We start from the raw sequence: 20546 nt of genomic DNA, 5'->3' as shown, positions 1-20546 counted from the left end.
GTGCGTACTCATGTGCGTAAGAACTGTGGTGCGCATGTTTGATAAATACAGATTTTATTGTACTTAGGCCCATTCTAAATTTCATTCGTAGGACAAAATATAGAACCTTTTCTACGCACTGTTGATAAATGACCCACAGTTCAGAACATGTGATTTGCGGATTAATTGCAAAATTTAACCAAAAGTCCAGTGCTCAGATACTGTACTAAATAAAATATAAAAAAACAAACTGGCTTAAACACTAATGTATCTTACAAAACGACACAATACCTGTTCTGAACTTGCTTCTGGCAAACAGGGTGTAAATATCTCAGTGGAGGCAGCATCTGTGTTCATCTGTAAAGGAGAGGATGAAAAGAAACACGGCTGTAAGACACTCGCTGGAGCTGAAGAAGCTGCAAAATAAGACTAAACCTAGACATGTAGTTTTTGGAAACAAACTGAATAAACATGGGTTACTCTGAAGGCATTCTGTTTCCTCTATAACTAATACACTACAGTGTCCTAGTAAACCCGTCTGTCCTCCCAATGCAGTGTGTTTTCAGGTTCACACACTCATGCCCCAGTGTTTCCTCTATAACTAATACACTACAGTGTCCTAGTAAACCCGTCTGTCCTCACAATACAGTGTGTTTTCAGGTTCACACACTCATGCCCCAGTGTTTCCTCTATAACTAATACACTACAGTGTCCTAGTAAACCCGTCTGTCCTCACAATGCAGTGTGTTTTCAGGTTCACACACTCATGCCCCAGTGTTTCCTCTATAACTAATACACTACAGTGTCCTAGTAAACCTGTCTGTCCTCCCAATGATTTGATTTGATTGAAGAAGAAGGATGAGTACAACCCCAAGAACACCATCCCAACCGTGAAGCATGGAGGTGGAAACATCATTCTTTGGGAATGCATTTCTGCCAAGGGGACAGGACGACTGCACCGTATTGAGGGGAGGATGGATGGGGCCATGTATCGCAAGATCTTGGCCAACAACCTCCTTTCCTCAGTAAGAGCATTGAAGATGGGTCGTGGCTGGGTCTTCCAGCATAACAATGACCCGAAACACACAGCCAGGGCAACTAAGGAGTGTTTCTGTAAGAAGCATCTCAAGGTCCTGGAGTGGCCTAGCCAGTCTCCAGATCTGAACCCAATAGAAAATCTTTGGAGGCAGCTGAAAGTCCGTATTGCCCAGAGACAGCCCCGAAACCTGAAGGATCTGGAGATGGTCTATATGGATGAGTGGACCAACATCCCTCCTGCAGTGTGTGCAAACCTGGTCAAGAACTACAGGAAACGTATGATCTCTGTAATTGCAAACAAAGGTTTCTGTACCAAATATTAAGTTCTGCTTTTCTGATCAAATACTTGTGTCACGCAATAAAATGCAAATTAATTACTTAAAAATCATACAATGTGATTTTCTGGATTTTTGTTTTAGATTCCGTCTCTCACAGTTGAAGAGTAACTTTGATAAAAATTATAGCCTTCTACATGCTTTGTAAGTGGGCAAACCTGCAAAATCGGCAGTGTGTCAAATACTTGTTCATGAGGGAGATGACGTATGCAGAGCGACGGAGAAACATCTGAGACTCTGGCCGTTTCTCTGCGTTCTTTTCTGTACTTGTGTTCTCAAATAGGAAATGTCCTCGGTTTCCATTTCAGAAATCTGGTCACCTTACCTAAACCACATATCAATGTTTATTATATTATTTTTAAAATGTTAACAAAAAGAGGCAGGGTGTTTTATACTTTGTTTTATTATAAATATATAAGATAATCAATGTAGGCCAACCAGAGAGGCAGCGTCGTCAACCAGAGGCAGCAGCTTAAGCCAGAGAGGTGGCGTTGTCAACCAAATAGGCGGCTTTGTCAACCGGAGAGGTGGCGTCAACCTGAGAGGCAGCGTCTTCAACCTGAGAGGCAACTTCAACCAGAGAGGCAGCGTCGTCAACCTGAGAGGCAGCGTCGTCAACCAGAGAGCCGACAGCATTAACCAGAGTGCCAGCAGCGTGAACCAGAGAGCCGGCAGCGTCAACCAGAGAGCCAGTAGCGTTAAATAGAGAGGCATCATCACCCTGAGCGGCAGCTTCAACCAGAGAGTGGACAGCTTCAACCAGAGAGGCAGCAGCTTCAGCCAGAGAGTGGGCAGCGTTAAATAGAGAGATAGTGTCACCCTGAGCGGCAGCTTCAACCAGAGAGTGGGCAGCTTCAGCCAGAGAGGTGGAGTTGTCAACCAGAGAGGTGGCGTCAACCTGAGAGACAGCTTCAACCAGAGAGTGGGCAGCTTCAGCCAGAGAGGCAGCAGCTTCAGCCAGAGACGCGTCTTTGTCAACCGGAGAGGTGGCATCAACCTGAGAGGCAGCGTCGTCAACCAGAGAGGCAGCGTCGTCAACCAGAGAGCCGGCAGCGTTAAATAGAGAGGCAGGGTCACCCTGAGTGACAGCTTCAACCAGAGAGTGGCCAGCTTCAGCCAGAGAGGTGGCGTCAACCTGAGAGGCAACTTCAACCAGAGAGGCAGCGTCGTCAACCTGAGAGGCAGCGTCGTCAATCTGAGAGGCAGCGTCGTCAATCTGAGAGGCAGCGTCGTCAACCTGAGAGGCAGCGTGAACCAGAGAGCCGACAGCATGAACCAGAGAGCCGGCAGCGTGAACCAGAGAGCCGCGAGCGTCAACCAGAGAGCCGGCAGCGTCAACCAGCGAGCCAGTAGCGTTAAATAGAGAGGCATCATCACCCTGAGCGGCAGCTTCAACCAGAGAGTGGGCAGCTTCAACCAGAGACGCAGCAGCTTCAGCCAGAGAGTGGGCAGTGTTAAATAGAGAGATAGCGTCACCCTGAGCGGCAGCTTCAACCAGAGAGTTGGCAGCTTCAGCCAGAGAGGCAGCAGCTTCAGCCAGAGAGGTGGAGTTGTCAACCAGAGAGGCGGCGTCAACCTGAGAGGCAGCTTCAGCCAGAGAGGCAGCAGCTTCAGCCAGAGAGGTGGCTTTGTCAACCGGAGAGGTGGCATCAACCTGAGAGGCAGTGTCGGTAACCAGAGAGGCAGCGTCGTCAACCAGAGAGGCAGCGTCGGTAACCAGAGAGGCAGCGTCCTCAACCAGAGAGGCAGCTTCAATCTGAGAGGCAGCGTCGTCAACCAGAGAGGCAGCGTCGTCAACCTGAGAGGCAGCGTCGTCAACCTGAGAGGCAGCGTCGTCAACCTGAGAGGCAGCGTCGTCAACCAGAGAGGCAGCGTCGTCAACCAGAGAGGCAGCGTCGTCAACCTGAGAGGCAGCAGCTTCATCCTGAGAGGCAGCATCAATCTCGGAGGCAGTGTCGTCAACCTGAGGGCCAGCGTCAATCCGAAAGTCAGGCTCAGAATCTGTAGCAAAAGAAGAAAGCAGAAACTATTATACTTTTAAATTTACTTAATTTTTTATCAGTATAATGGTTACTGTGATGTAGCCTGGGAAAACCCAGACAACTTCCGGCAAATTTAGATTTGCTCTGCAAGTAGTCTGGCAAAGAGCCCATTCAAACCCATTTCTAAGCCCCAGAAATCGAGGCACCAATCAGAAACGTTGAGGCGGGCTTTACACGATGACGACAGCGCAGCGACAGTGAAGCAGATTCTGTACACTGATTACAAAGATGGATGCAGCAGTGGAACATCACTATCAGCTATCGCGGCTGTTTTAAGCGATTTAAACTTTTCCATTCCGTTAAAACCAGAGCAAAGAACAACACAAGAAGCCTTCATATCTAAAAAAGATGTTATCGCTGTCTTACCGACTGGATTCGGCAAAAGTCTGATATACCAGCTTGCTTGTCTTAGCGAGAGCCCTGGTAGTGTTAATGCTTCACAAAGTATAGTTTTAAGTCCTTTCAGGCGAGAATGTAGTTGTTTTTAAAGCCAAAATCTGTGGTTTATTTATGAAGAGAGCGCCTTTTTGAAAATTTGTCCAGCGGTGCTCAATTGCTCAACCCCACCGAGAGGCGCCTTTCCTCGGCCAGTCCTTCTGCCGTCTGCCGCTGGCTCTGATGTGAAGATATGATTCGTCTTGTGTAGATCTAACGGCTGATCTTTGCTCTCATTATTCTATAATTTGTTCCCTGACAGATCGTTTTGTCTGAGGGTAAAGTGAAGTTTCATAACTTTATATTTGTAAGCTATTAAACTTTACTGTTGTAGTCTCCTAGCGCTGACTTTCTTTGACTGAATTGCTTTATGTATTGTATAGTTTCTTATACCTTTTACTTATACTTTTAAAATGGATATTGATCACGCATTAAACTAACATTTAACAAAAAGAGACTGGGTTTTGTTTTATATCATATCTCATTGTATTACAGTGATAATCATAGGCTATATTATGAACACATGATATTACATGTTTTTATTTTTTAAAGCTACACTGTGTGATATTTTCCCCCATCTAGTGGTGAACTTGTATATGACCATCCAGTGAATTTTAGTTTCTGTTCTGTTCAATTCCGATTTCGTTTTAACTCCTACGGTGGCCGATTTAGTCCAAGATTAATATGGCTTCCAGTTCGACCTCGTCCACATTCGACACGGTGCCTGTGGGATATTCTGTTCGCAGTGGGATGGTTGGAACTCAACTGGCCTAATTATTCGGCTAGAAAGAACTGCAGCTAATCCAGAGTGAACTTTGATGATAGTAATGTTTATTCAGTCATCCAATTGCAAGGCATAAACAGGTTTGCATGGATATGTACATAGATGTGGTTTCTGTGAGAGAACAAATTAGGATGGTAAATATACATGATAATGACATGACAGAATATACACAGTTAAGAACTGTATAACTATACTTATAAGTTACATTTGTATAATGTAACCGTAAACCAGAGCTTATTGTACCACATATAGGCGCTAAAGGCAGCTGCATTAAAAGGAGCTGAGCTGCCGCTGCTGCTGCTAACAAGCGGTGTCCGGTTACAAAAGTGTGTGCGCAGGTTTAGCTCTGTATAACAAGTGTTAATATGCCGATCAGACCTGATACATATTTCCATCAACATACATTACAAGCAAATATTTTCTATAAACGAATAAACATTGTTAATAACTGAATGACTATTCAAATAGGTGAGCATTACGCTATTGTATGTTGACACAAAAATACTTCTGAGGTAACATCAACTGAATTACATGATGACACACTCTGAAACACATCCACAATGACAATAACTATTATTACTTACGGAGTTATTAACGCACAGAAATACCACACAAGGAAAAACAGACTTTTGAGGAATAAACAAGCCAGGAAAACTCCGTATAACTCTGTTACTGGAGCTGCTGAGATGAAAACTCTCTGCACATGCACCAGACAAGTCTGAACAAGTTGACGCGCACAGTGTTAAAACCGGTTAAAACGCGAAAGGCGAAGCTTGAATTTACGGGTATGTCCCTCTTTGGCTAATGTACTTTCAAGATGGAGGGGCAACATGGCGACCACCGTTAGATCCCATTACCTTATGTATTTTCAATGGCATATTATAAACTTACGAGAATACTTTATTACTTGAAAGAAGTAAATATACATTAATGAGCACATATATTTTTGAAAGAACCAAGTGTTTTTAGCTAAGAATAGACTAAAAAAGTTACACAGTGTAGCTTTAATGTAAACGAAAAGAGGCCGGGTTTTTTAAATATTTCGTTTTGTTATATACATGCATTGAAGATAATATGCATTGCCTTCACTACATTTGTGTGGCTATAATATGTTTAAAATAATAACTATTACCATCATCGGGAGTTCATTCTCCGGAGTCAAACTTGGTAAGTCACGGACGCAAGTTAGAAGTTCGCGTACAAAATATGTCATAAAACACCACTGCCTCATTTCATTAAAAAAAAAAACTTAAACATATTAGCCACACACATGTGGTTCAGGCAACGCGTAGTTAGGCCTACATTCATTATCTTATATATTTATAATAAAACAAAGTATAAAACACCCTGCCTCTTTTCGTTTACATTTTAAAAATAATTAAACATTAATATGTGGTTTAGGTAAGGTGACCAGATTTCTGAAATGGAAACTGGGGACATTTCCTATTTGAGAACACAAGCACAGACCATAGACAGTGGTACAGACAAGAACACATACCCAGATAGCAATGAGTCGGCGGACCACCGGCGGTGATCCGGCGGCTGTAGAAGCGTCAGAATTGCGTAATCGCAAACACGTTTGACGGCGCACCGCCGGCGGCAGCCGCTTTTTAAAAGCGGCAGCCGGCTTCCTACCGCCTTCGTACCGCCGCCGGCCCGCAGGCAAACCGCCGTTCCGCCGCCTTTATACCAGAAGGCGGCCCGGCGGAGGCAAACGCTTTTTTCGAACGATCTGCCTCCGCTTATTGTGTAATAAATAATATATATATTTATTTATTATTCATATATTTGTAACATGCAGTTTATGATGGATAATAATTGAACAAACCAGATAAATTCCCATTTGGCATTTTTATTCCACATTTCAAAGTACATTAACTATCAATGATACAAGATAATATAAATTAAATATAACAGACAATAAATAAGCTTAAATAGGCCTATAAATAACAAAAAACATTTTTACTAAAGAACCTGCATGTTTCCAATTAAATTTTGGTTTAAAAAAAAAAAAAACAGCCTTACAAGCAAATTATAACACTTACAATATTTGTTAATAACAAATAGGTCAGCTCTGGGATGAAAAGAATTACCATTAAATATTATATCAAATAATGAGGATATTTGGTACCAAAGAATGTGCAGGATACCAAATAAATCGAGGTATAACATCACATTTAACAAGCCATTTCTAACAATAGCATAAATGGTAATAATTTAGAGTAAAGCTCTGGAGAAGAATAGAACAGTAGTAGAACAGAACATTATAACAAGCCTGACTATGGGTTCTCCGGTTTTCCCCGACCTCCAGAATGAGGCAGCGCAAATTGGCTTATCTTCAGTGATTTCTTGTGCGCCTATATAAAGGACAAACAACCTCGCCATCCCATATCTATCCAAGGAGCTGCCTTCAAGGCAGGGTCACAGGGAATAAAAAAAAAGTAATTTCCACAGTGAACAGTGTGGATTGGGTGAGTGTAGCCTGAAACTTCTGGCTTCTTTAGGGGTCTTGATGTTACTGACTGCAGGATAAAGAAAGGGTTCCAGGTGTCAGTAGTCAGCCTAGGTGTAAGAGGTCGGCTGTGGGTCCCTCTCAGCTGTGCGGCGTCTTTTTCCACCTTCACGATCAGATGCTCCTTTCAGGTAACGCATAGCGCTAACCTGGACCGCCTCATCAGTGGCATCCTGGGTTGCCGGGTTCTTCCGGATGGCTCCTGTAGAAAATACAGATCTGTCATTCCATGTGAATGTCATAAGGCCACACACATCTACTTAAATATATAACAAATTTATATATTTATATATATATTACTTTGAACAATGGTCTTCAGGAACATGTCTCTAAAACATGCTTTATCCCCTACACCCGTCCAGGTTGTATTAATGGAAAGGTGATTAGAGAAGATACTCTAAAGCATTCGCCACACGGTTGTCTTTAGGTCCCTCCCACATTTGATTGCCAAAAACCGAAGCTGAAAATACAAAAAAGTGTTACAAATTACATATCTCTGAAGCTTCTCATACATAAATATAAAAATGTGACAGGCTGTGATTCAGACTGTAGAATATGCAGTGTACAATCTTAAATTTTACTTTTTAGATTACCCTACAGCATTATAAACAAAATCAGCACACTTACTGGAGCTCTTTATCCTGCCTCAAACTGTTGTCAAGCAACGCCAAATGGGTTGTCTAGGGGGAGTAACAGACCCCCTGGCAGGGATAACTCTCCAAAAGACACATTGGCACTGAAATGTTGCAGCATAGTGTCCATTTTGTTGTCCATGCTATGCACAACATCGCCAAACTCTCCAAGACGTCGCAGCATTAGGGTCTGATCTGCACCTACAGGGGTTCACAGAATAAAAGAATAAAGCAGTCAGTCCTGGTCCCTCAACTACTAAACTATGACATTTACAACTAGGTCTACTACATGTACAGGTGGCCCCAGTGGGAATTAAACCAACAACCACAGGTGTTGTTTGCAAGTTGTACCTGATTGCCCAGTACGAGCAAACGTCGTCAACATTGTCCCAACTTGCTTCACCTGCTCATGAAGTGAGCCGCTGTCATCCGAAGCTACAAAATGAAAGGCATTTGGTAATTTTGGACCTACATCACAGTCAAAAAAGTAAAATTTAAGAAAGAGTGCATGTTCTCACCTGCTCGTGCATTGCTTTCCCTCAGGGCTTGGTTCTCATTCTGGAAATCTACATAAAAAATATTTTATTTTAATTATATATATATATATATATATATATATATATATATATATATATATATATATATATATATATATATATATATATATATATATATATATATATATATATATAACAACAACTACAGGCACAATTTTCCATACTGTTAAAGTTTCCAACATCTGCAATTTCCTGTTTGTCCATCTCAACTCCTTTCAATATTCTTCTCCTTATAGCCCAGTAACTAGACATTGTGACTAACAATTTATTTACCTTGAAAGCCGAAACGATTGTCCAACAATAGGTCTCTTGGATGAAGATAACCGATTGTGCTCTGGTCAAGGTATCTGCAAGAAAATGTGAACAAAACCGCATTGTTAACGTTAAATACAGAATATACAGTAGCTATGCTGTGGGGGGAAAAACTGGTCAGCCAAATGTGGAACAGTAAAATGTATTCATTCAGTGTAGTGATTCAAGTAAACTGCATTGTCCTCAAACATAATAAGTACAGCAGTTCAGAGAAATAACTCATAAATGACCTTAAATGCTAGAAGAACAGTAGCAACACAGCACATGTTAGCTAACACTTGCTAAAACTGACCTAACGTTAGCAGCATGCTTGTTCGGACTAACAAAATAATTTAAATAACCTATATACATCATTCTGTTTTGTTAGAAAACACCAAAAGTTAAACTTAAGTCTTTCTAGATGTAAAGCTTTGGCTAACTTACCTACAGTAGCTAGATACATTTTAACATGTAGAACATGCTTGAACTCAGTGTGTAAAAAAGGCGAAACAGCACGTGTTAGCTAACACTGTGTATTGTGCACTATATCAGCGTGCGTGTCTGAACAAACTAATTAAAACAACCTACCGGTATAGCTATACATCAAAAATGAACATAATATTGTGTGACACAAAAAGGAAACATGTACTTACTTAAACGCTCGTAGTCGAGGATATTTTCTGATCTCCTCTCTTCAAATACTAAAACCATGTGATGAGCGGCCGCTGTTGGTAAATCTGTATGTTTTACCGGTTTGTCTTCCGTCTTTTTTAAGTATACTGCCCCTCTCGGCCGGTGGAGGTACTTCTCTGTTTTTTTTTATTTTATTTTTATTTAAATTAGTACATGTATAGACAAGTACAATACAAAAAGTACAATGAGAGAAAAATAAAAATAATAAAGCATTGTGGTACAGTTCCGAATATGTAGAACAAAGAATAACAACAAATGTAACACTGTATATAAAATAAATAATAAAAATAAGAATTCTGAGATAGAAAATACTTTATAATATTAAGGCAGTCACATGAAATTGAAAAGCTTTCAGGTTTCTGTTTTTGTAAGCTTTTTGTTTTGCGACCTCATGTTTGAGAGGGTTTCAAATATTGTAAAAATCAGCTTTATAAGAGGTAATATTAGAGGGCTTCTTTTGAGTTATTCTTGTCTTATGAATGTAGAATTTTTCCTAAATAATTAATAATATATTTTTGTTTTTCAGAAAAATATGGGTTTTGAAAACAAAGTAAAATGTCATGAAGTTAGTTCTAATTTTTTGTCATGTCTATTTTAAAGTCAGTCCAAAAAGAAATAGAAAAAAGGCCAATACAAAAATAAGTGTTATCCTAAAATGAACTTTCAAACTTTCTTAACCCTCCTATTATGCTAAAAAAAAAAAAAGTATTAGCCTACATCCATTATGGGTCAAATTGACCAACACTGTTTAAACACACTCGACATGCAAATAATCAAGTGAAAATTTAAATGTAATTTCCTAAACCTAACCTTATCATGGAATCAAGAGTCAAGAATCTGTTATAAACCCTAATGGCTTTGGAGCAAAAAAAACTAATATTTGATATAATTCACATATAGGCTATTATGATTTTATAATCGCTTCAAATGTGAGAACTAGTTAAAATGCTGTCAGTTCCACTCTATTTCCCAACAAGCCAAACATAGCCAACGTGGCTGGTCGAATTTGAGAGTAGAAATCCTTGTATTTCACAGCGGCTTGCCGCCAGCCGGCCGCGGTCCATTAGGCGGAGGCAACCGCCAGAGAAAATGAAGCCGGCGGCCCGCCGGCTAGTCGGCCGCGGCATCTCGCAAGAAATGGGAGTGACGTATTCGGCGGCAAACGTTTCATCACCGCCAGCGGGACGCACCTATAGCCGACAGCTTAGGGCCGGCGGCAAAAAGAAGCCGTGCCGATATTTTTTGCTATCTGGGTATTGAGAAACGGCCAGAGTCTCAGATGTTTCTCCGTCGCTCTGCATACGTCATCTCCCTCATCGCTCTGATTGGTTTTAGGTCTATCCAATTGCGCCGAGAGGCATTTGAGCGACGCCCGTTGGTGACGCCCCTTTGGAAATGATTTGTCTATGAAGCTTTGCCAGACCATAACTCAGTTATTACTGAGAATGGTCTGGTTTTAACCAGGCTAACTGTGATGATTAAAGATGTTCATATTTTTTTATTGCACTGTTGGGAAAAGTAATTCAGCTATCTTTAAATCCTCTTTGTAAATTTGCTGTAAAGGCTGTAACTCCAGTCCAGCAGGTGGTGCTGATACCAGCGCAACAGTCATTGACCGCAAGATGAGTGTGAAGGAAAAAAATGATTTTGCTAAAAACATCTGTCGCTGCGTCCCAATTCGCATATTATCCATACTAAATAGTATTCGAAAAAAGAATTAGTATGTCCCAAATCGTAGTATGTTGAAAAGAGTATTCCAAAGATTCCCGGATGGTCTACTATTTCCGGTCAGAGTCCGAAGTGCAGATCGATGCGCACTCTAACGGCTTATATTGCCCACAACCCATTGCAAGATGGACGAGGATTCGATTAGAACTAAAAACGCGGATAAAAAGTGTTACAAACATGACGGTTACGCGAGTCTGACGGTTAAGTAGAGAGGATAAGATAAAGGGGTTTGAGTGAGCAATTATCAGTATTTAACCTGACAAAAAGATATTTATTCAATGTTAGCAACATTATATTTCACCTGCAGCAGCATTGTGAACTTTTGTAATGATACATTTGGCCATTAACTTTGCAAACACATGATGAAAGTCTCTGCATTAAAGTATGTCCCAAAGCTTGCATACTCTTCTGCTACACACTCAAAAGTATGTACTTTTTCTTCACAAAAAGAGTACATACTTTTAGGACGTAGTATAAGTAGGCGAATTGGGACGCAACACCAGATTCTTATATGTTTCAACAGAAAATTGTAAGGATCATATATGCTGCAAAAAAACATATACAAATTGTTCAATATTAACATATTTTCAATCATATATGTCCTACACTGTGGGAAAAAAAATGTTTTATGCTGGGTTGTGTTAAATACAACCCCTGCAAATCAGTTAGATTTTGCTTTAGTATATTAATTAGCAAGTAAAATAAATAAAAATGCGTACACCCTTACGCACCCTTATAAGAATGTATGAATATATATATATGAATGATAAATATATAAAATTATTTAACTGTAAGTTATATTGAAAATATACAGGATAAATATATTAAAATATTTAATAATACATGAGGAATTACTGCTTTTCATACATTGAAAAATATGTGACAATATATTTACTAATATATCAATGTATGTAATTTTATATTCAGTAATTCACTTCATAAATACTTCATAGATGTGCATGTAATAAGACACTGCAAAATATATTGAACATATATTTACTCATGCAGTATATACACATACATATAGAAATATATAATTCAGATGTAACCCCCTTTTGTAACCATTAACATTTTCACAAGTAACTGTAATTTAATGACAAATTTTTTTCTTTGTAACTGTAACAGTTTACAGTTGTTTATTTTGTAATTCAATTACATAACGCTGTTACGTTTAGTTAATTACACACCCAAACACTGTATGTGTGTTTATATACACACTGTACTCACATGGACTGATTTAAATATGTTTTACATTGATGGATCATGAGCATAAATTGCTTTGCTCCCTATGCAGGCCTCACTGAGCCTTCAGATTTCAACAAAAAATATCTTCATTTGTGTTCTGAAGATGAACGGAGGTCTTACGGGTGTGGAACGGCATGAGGGTGAGTAATAAATTACATTATTTTCATTTTTGGGTGAACTAACCCTTTAATTTCTCAATATTTTTTTTATGTGTTAATATATAGCCATACAATGTCAATGCATACATTGCAGTATATTGAAAAATATAAGCATTAGTTTCCTATATGGAAATTATGCACTTATGTAATAATTGAAAGGCTATATATATATATATATATATATATATATATATATATATATATATATATATATATATATATATATTAGTCGGTGTGTGAATGGGTGAATGTGAGGTAGGCATGTGCCGGTATCAAATTTTCATGTTGCGATTAATTGCTGAAGCTTTTATCACGGTATACGGTATTATCACGATATTGAAATAAGTTGCAAAAAAAGTGTTGTCATACTATAAACAGGTTTAATTACTTTCTTATAACAAAAAGAACCAAACATTTAAATACAATAAAGCAATACACAAAAATGTATAAAGTAAACAAATATTTAAAACAGAAGTGCAAAAGTATTATAAAGAACAATAGGTAACACTTTACAATAATGTCTCACCAGTTAATGCATTAACATTAACAAAGAATGAATAGCTACATTTTTACAGAAGTTATTCTTCTTTGATAATGTTAGTTTAAAAAAGCAACTGTTAGTTAGTGTTAGCTCAGGTCCATTAAATAATACAGTTACAACTTTTGATTTTAATAACGCGTTGTTAAATGCTGAAATGTATATTTATCTAAGATTAATACATGCTTTAGAAGTATTTCTCATTGTCAGTTTGTTAATGAATGAACTAATGTTAAATAATGGAGCCTTATTGTAAAGTGTGTGACTGAACAACAGTCAGAACATATTCAAACAATATCTAGGGCATGTACTTTAGTCAAGATTAAAATATAAAATGTTTAAGTTTGAAAATGAATAGCCTTAAGTCTTTTCACCGTATCGTTTTGTTTATGAGGGTTACCGTGGAAACGGCTGCATTTCTGCTGTTCCGTCAGCGCCCTCTGCTGTCAGAGAGTGAACGTGCACTGTATATCTCCTGTAATGTCAAGCTGATCAGACCATTGCACACTGATATATGTGTATTCATGTGTTCACACTGATATATGTGTATTCATGTGTTCACACTGATATATGTGTATTCATGTGTTCACTCTGATATATGTGTATTCATGTGTTCACACTGATATATGTGTATTCATGTGTTCACACTGATATATGTGTATTCATGTGTTCACACTGATATATGTGTATTCATGTGTTCACACTGATATATGTGTATTCATGTGTTCACACTGATATATGTGTATTCATGTGTTCACACTGATATATGTGTATTCATGTGTTCACACTGATATATGTGTATTCATGTGTTCACACTGATATATGTGTATTCATGTGTTCACACTGATATATGTGTATTCATGTGTTCACACTGATATATGTGTATTCATGTGTTCACACTGATATATGTGTATTCATGTGTTCACACTGTCTACAGATGAAGTGTATCACCTCTCAAAGCTGGGCTCGCCCAAAACAAATCTTCCTCCTCATCAAGAAGGGCTTCAAGGCCCAGAGCAGCAAATACAACAAAACTTTTTAATTGTGCACACAAAGCACATTTGATGGAGATAATTTCCTGCATAAATAAGAATTTACTTGAATACATGCTCAGATGGACAGATGGTACAATGACAATGTGCTTGCTTACCTTGATGTTTAGCAGAATTGGTGCCTTCCGACTGCATTACCTTAGGGTGTTTGAAGCAGTAACGCAACAGCATCATACTAACCGTGAAAAGCATGGCTTTCACTTTAAGAGACGGCTAAATTTCCTGGACAACAGTTGTTTAAAGCAGAACAGCAAACAGACTGTAGTATTGGGTAAAGCAGTAGCGAGTAATGCGGAGACGAGCAGAGCGAGTGTTATAGAGATACTGAACATTCTAATGTTCTGAGCTGTGATGTCACAGTGATGCATTCTGGACATTCTGAGCTGAGCTGCAGCCACATTCTGTAACTCAGAGTTAAAGCAGAGACTTCTGGCCCATCTAGGCCTTTGTTTTCTCTAATTCTCTCCTTTAAAGGGATTCCCTGGTGTTAAGACCTGTATGGCTTAATATAACATAAATGATGTCTCTTACTGAAACATAGAAAACCCATGAAAGATCCACGTTATTTAAAAAATCCATTAAATATTTGGACAATGGGCGGCGCCATTTGGTTTGCGTTCTGTGTCGATGACGTAGAATGGTTTCACTCGGCAATCATCTGGTGCTACCCGTAGCTATTTCTACCACAACACAACTACTAACTCGAAAAATGTTTCAGAGTTAAACAAAACCAAATAACTGCTTTGTAATTACATTTAAAACACACCCTCTCTCTCACACACACACACACACACACACCAACAGATCAGCGCACGTGCTCACACACACACACACACACACACACACACACCAACAGATCGACTCGGTGTGACTCGCACAACAGCAAAACAAATTCCGTGTATGTGTAAAAATGTACTTGGCAATAAAGCTCCTTGATTCCTTGATTCCTTGAGATCAGCGCACGTGCTCACACACACACACACACACACACACACACACACACACACACACACACACACACACACACACACACACACACCAACAGATCAGCGCACGTGCTCACACACACACACACACACACACACACACACACACACACACACCAACAGATCAGCGCACGTGCTCACACACACACACACACACACACACACCAACAGATCAGCGCACGTGCTCACACACACACACACACACACACACACACACACACACACACTACCCCTCAACCTACCCATCACAGAAAACATTCTGCATTTTTACATTTTTAATAAAACATTGTTTAGTATGTTTTTAAAGCTATTTTTATTATGTGGACACATGAAATGTCCTCATAAACCATGTGTATGTTGTAATACCAGTGTAATACCCATGTCAGTATACACATTTGTGTCCTCATAAATCACATAAGCACACACACACACACACACACACACACACACACTGTTGCGGGGTATCACCTCCAGCAACCTTAGTTAATGTGCAGTTCTGCAGACGGACAATTATGGACAGTGATTCCGGTAAGAGAATCAGGCGCAGGAGAAGGAAATCCTCTTCAAACTTCTCTTTAATAGCATTTGTCAGGCAGTCAGTGACATCCATTTACAATATTAGGATGGTATGAAGTTATGGAAAGTTATGTTGTGGTCAATAAAAACAATATGAATACAACAGATCTGTACATGTTCACTACAAAATACCTCACAAAGCATCAATAAATGCTTAAACAGTCATCACACATGAATACTCAACTGTTTGCTGTGAAATACACATTATATAATAAGATAAACACCAATATATTGCGTGACGCCGCCTATAATAACAACAGCACATGTTAACTCAACGTGATCATACTAACGGCTAACCGGATTAGCGGCTGTCCGCGATATCTAAATAATTCACCAAACATCTGACATTCACAATAACAGCTACAAAGTGTTAACTAAACAATATTCATGTGATTACTCACATTCGTTGCATGAACGCACAACATTGAACAATATCAGGAGCACACAGGTGGAGCTGTCATGATCGTAGATATCCATAATAAAGGCTAGATGTCTCGCCCGCGCTGCTGGCCAATGGAGGTCGACGTCCGCACCTGGCGGCCATCTTGTCACAGGCAGCTCGCTCACTCGTAACATTGTTTTCATGGGTGCTTGCACTTTTTAAATAACCATAACTTGCTCAATTTTCAATCGATTTTCAAACTGTTTGGTTTGTTATAAGGTCAGAGATGTAGTTATGACACTGCATACTTATGAAAAATTATTCATAATTTGTTCAAGCATCCATAATTATAGCCACGTTAATAACGTTTGTCCATAGCTGTGTCTCATATCGAAAGGCTGCATCCTCCGGAGGTCGCATTTGAAGGCTGCATGCGTCTGAAGGCTGTCTCATTTCAAAAAAGTAAGTAGGATACTCCGAATGCCACCTTCAAATGCGCCCTTCTTTTCAGGAATTCGGAGTGTGCATGAGATGTATCCTTCGTTGCTGCAGATAACCCACAATTCTTTGCATCGCCATTAACTACCGTCATATGTTTCTTTTTTTGTATTTGAAAAATGGCGGCACCGGCTGATGACAACGTTACACATGCAAGCGAAGATGTGGTGTTTAAATGTAAGTAGTTTCAAGTTTGTTTTTTAAATTTGTACTGTTGTTACTTCAATAGATAGTTGTGGTAAACAGGATTACAAGTGTTTTGTGATTTTTAAACGTTTAGAACAGTACTTTGCTGGCAAGGCAAGAAACATTTAATTTGTTGTTAACTGTAGAAATTGACAATCTTCTTATATTTCATAATAAATGGATTTCTAATTTTAGTTTTAAGAAATTAATGTTAATTTAGTTTTTTTTGTTCAATTATATTTTTCCTTAAGATAGACAATATTCACAAACTATGCATCTTTTTCTATATCAAGTAACGTTTTAGATCAGAATTAATATAACAATGACCAAACACTACCAGAGGGTAAATTGAAGGTGATGATACATGTACAAATGAGTCATGTTACATTTTGTTTTGAATAGGGAGCAAGGAAAATACAGAGAGATTTATACGTTTGAGACAGGAGCATTCTGATCTCGTCACTGGGGCTAAAAATACAGCCTCATATGGTTGGAGGTAAGATGGGAGAACTAAAGAGTAGGCAGACGGTCTTCTTTTAGAACAGATTTCATTTTTACCTTGAAGGAATTTCACAAGATAAATGTTACGTTTTGCCAACAAGGGCATGTTAGACCAGGGGTGGCCAACGTCAGTCCTAGAGAGTCAAAGACCTGCAGAGGTTAGCTCCAAACCTGATTAAAAAACCTCTCCTGCCTATAGCTTTCTAACCTAAAGACCTTGATTAGCTTGTTCAGGTTTGTTTGATTAGGGTTGGAGCAAAACTCTGCAGGATTGGCTCTCCAGGACCAAAGCTGGCCACCCCTCTGTTAGACAGGACTATCTTCAAGCAGATTCCTTTAAGTGTTTCCTTGTCACATGAACAGCTTACACACACACACACACACACACACACACACACACACACACACACACACACACACACACACACACACACACACACACACACACACACACACACACACACACACACACACACACACAAACACACACTTATCACTTATATTTTAGGCTGAGGCTATGGTATAAGGAGTTAATTTAAAAGTTCTTAAGATTTTTTTCCTCTGTCTAAGTTGTCATGTTATGCTTGTTATTTTTTGATTGCAGATTTATTTTTGGAGAAAATGGACCTGTCCAGTAAAGTCACACCAGCTGACTGAGTTAGTCTATATCTGTTGGCTAGTGTTTCTTTGTGCTTCAATGAAAGTGCCCTCTCTGGTGGAGTAATACTTTCAATGCTGTAATTTCATGTTGACTATGTATTGTTTTAGCCGGTCTATGATAGTTTAACTTTTAATTAAAGAACCTTAACACACCGTCCATCACTGCTACATTGTTTTTTAGATAATCAATCTAGTGCAAAATCGGCGCTGCAGACCAACCATTTGGACTTTCAGACGCTCAAATGAGTGGTGGGATGTGATCGTTCCAGGATTCACACGCACACAGTGGATGCACAACTTCAGGATGTCTGAAGAAACATTTCTGTTCTTTTGTGCCAAGCTGCATCCAGCAATGGAAAAGCAGGACACAAACTTCAGAGTGTGTGTTCCCCTAAAGAAAAGAGTTGCCATCGCACTATGGAAGCTGGCAACCAACAGCGACTACAGAAGTATTGGCCATCTTTTTGGAGTCAGCAAAACAACAGTGCGTCGGTGCGTCCAGGAATTCTGCGAGGCCGCTTGCATATGGTTAGTTCCAGAACAGATTTGTTTTCCTGACCGGCAGAAGCTTAAAGAGATGGCAGCCTACTTTGAGCACCGATGGGGACTTCCGCAGTGTGTTGGTGCCATTGATGGGTCACACATACCCATAATAGCCCCAAAGGAGTACCACTGTGATTACTTCAACAGAAAAGGCTGGCATTCCATCATCCTGCAGGGAGTAGTCGACGGAAAAGGACTATTTTGGAGTGTATATGCAGGAATGGCTGGGAGTTTGCATGATGCTCGGGTTCTGAGACTGTCCTCATTGTGGGAGCTAGTTGAGCGTGGAAGCCTTTACCCAGCTGGCACCAGGAACATCTGTGGGGTTAATGCTGGCTATTATGTGCTGGGAGACTCTGCCTATCCTTTGCAGAATTGGCTCCTAAAACCATTCCCTGACAATGGCCGGCTGACAGCAGAACAACTGACCTATAACAAGAAAGTGTGCAGGGCTCGGGTGGTGGTAGAAAATGCTTTTGGGAGACTCAAAGGGAGGTGGCGGTGCCTTATGAAGAGGAATGACAGCGACATTGAACTGGTGAAATCTATGGTGTTGACTTGTTGTGCTCTGCACAATCTTTGTGAAAGTCATGGAGAGGATTACCAGCATGAATGGGACACACCTGTTACTGCAGAGCCTGTGGTGCCACTGGCACAGGGGGCAGAAGAGGAGGGCAGGGACGTACGTGAGGGTCTGATGCGGTATTTGAACAGTTCAACAGTTATACATTTAGCAAAGGCACACTTGTGTAAATGCTACCCAGATAGCACACGCACGTCGTGCAGACATCTGTGTGACGTCGTCATTTTCGTCTGGAAGACGTATATTTTAGGGCGTTTGCTCATCTGCAATATGTCGCCGAGACGTCCCTGCCAGCTGTTAGAACGATGTCTAGGCGATGTCTATACAACGTTAATAATTTAGAACGTCGGCAATCCGCTCTTTTAAAGACGTTTATCAGATGTTTATACGTCTGTAAGACATCTGATTTATGTAGCCCAGACATTCCTCCCATTAATAAAATTAACTCGCATAAAATCCAGCCATATACACTTTACATGATTAAATAACCACGCTGTTCTGAACCTACAATAAAACACGCATTGCATGATTAAAAAAAATATTTATTAGGCAAAAAACATTGTTTCTAATTCATTATATCTATTAACTTTTAATTAATTATAAAAATACATATTAATATAACTATAACATATTCAAACAAAACAATACACTTAACATACATTTAACTTAAATAATAGATAATTACACCCTCCCTGGAGCCAAGCGTAAGAAATCTTTTATATTCTTCTCCGCCTCTGCTTCCGTTGGAGATGGCAGGACGGGATTCCTCATGGCTGAAGCTGCATGTAAAAAACAAACAAACACACAAAAACACTTTATTTTTTAAAACGAATAAATCTGTCAGATAGCCTATCAGCGAGTTCTCTTCCTGCGCGAGCTATGTGCGCGAGTGTGATGCTGCGGAGAAGACACGTGTCCTGACGAGTTGTGAGGGAAAATGCGCTTAAGGTATGTATAAAACAAATATATTCTAATATTACTAATTGTATGGTGTCTGTGATCGGTTATAACATTGAAATGAGGTTATGTTGATTGAGTTGATCATGATAATCACCTGTTAGCTACTAACGAGCGAGTTGTGCACGTTTCTGTGGTTGGGCAACTGATCGGTTAACCCAAGGTTCGTTTATTTGCTAACTATTTTTGTAAATGGCACGTTGCTGTTGGTATTACCACATGTTTGATTATGTTTGACTCATGAACATGTTTGCCAAATACTTAGTTAACTTAACGGTGTAACGTCCCGCCATTGGATCTAATGCATGTACAACATGTGAACTTACCGGTTAATAGTGAGCCGATATTCGTTCTCCTTATCCCCCGCTTGTCTCCTCTCCCGCACCAGTTCAGCTGGCGGGCGACGTTGGTGCTGAAGACCTTGGAGCAGATTCTCCAGACGGTCTTCTTCATTCCCAGATAACAATGAGTCGGCGGACCACCGGCGGTGATCCGGCGGCTGTAGAAGCGTCAGAATTGCGTAATCGCAAACACGTTTGACGGCGCACCGCCGGCGGCAGCCGCTTTTTAAAAGCGGCAGCCGGCTTCCTACCGCCGCCGGCCCGCAGGCAAACCGCCGTTCCGCCGCCTTTATACCAGAAGGCGGCCCGGCGGA

General features: G+C 39.9%; 1 protein-coding gene and 1 long non-coding RNA gene across 2 annotated transcripts; one reads left to right on the top strand and one right to left on the bottom strand.

Annotated features, from left to right (window-relative positions):
- Window positions 1-6446: 6446 nt before the first annotated feature.
- On the bottom strand, window positions 6447-9461 carry LOC307135359. Its single transcript, XR_013817668.1, has 7 exons — window positions 9259-9461; window positions 8588-8661; window positions 8276-8323; window positions 8109-8192; window positions 7753-7958; window positions 7426-7585; window positions 6447-7327 (listed from the first exon to the last, which is right to left on the bottom strand). It is a non-coding gene; the product is annotated as an uncharacterized lncRNA (long non-coding RNA).
- Window positions 9462-18112: 8651 nt separating this feature from the next.
- On the top strand, window positions 18113-20354 carry LOC307119604 (uncharacterized protein; the record flags this gene model as incomplete). Its single annotated transcript, XM_079805964.1, has 2 exons — window positions 18113-19033; window positions 20280-20354. 2 exons carry the CDS (start codon window positions 18113-18115, stop codon window positions 20352-20354), a joined length of 996 nt encoding a protein of 331 aa, XP_079662090.1.
- Window positions 20355-20546: the final 192 nt, after the last annotated feature.

This window comes from Gobio gobio (genome assembly GCF_949357685.1).
Source record: "Gobio gobio genome assembly, chromosome: 1".
NCBI lineage: Eukaryota > Metazoa > Chordata > Actinopteri > Cypriniformes > Gobionidae > Gobio > Gobio gobio.
The sequence above is the reverse complement of the archived record's forward strand: the minus strand, read 5'-3'. Positions and strand labels throughout refer to the sequence as shown.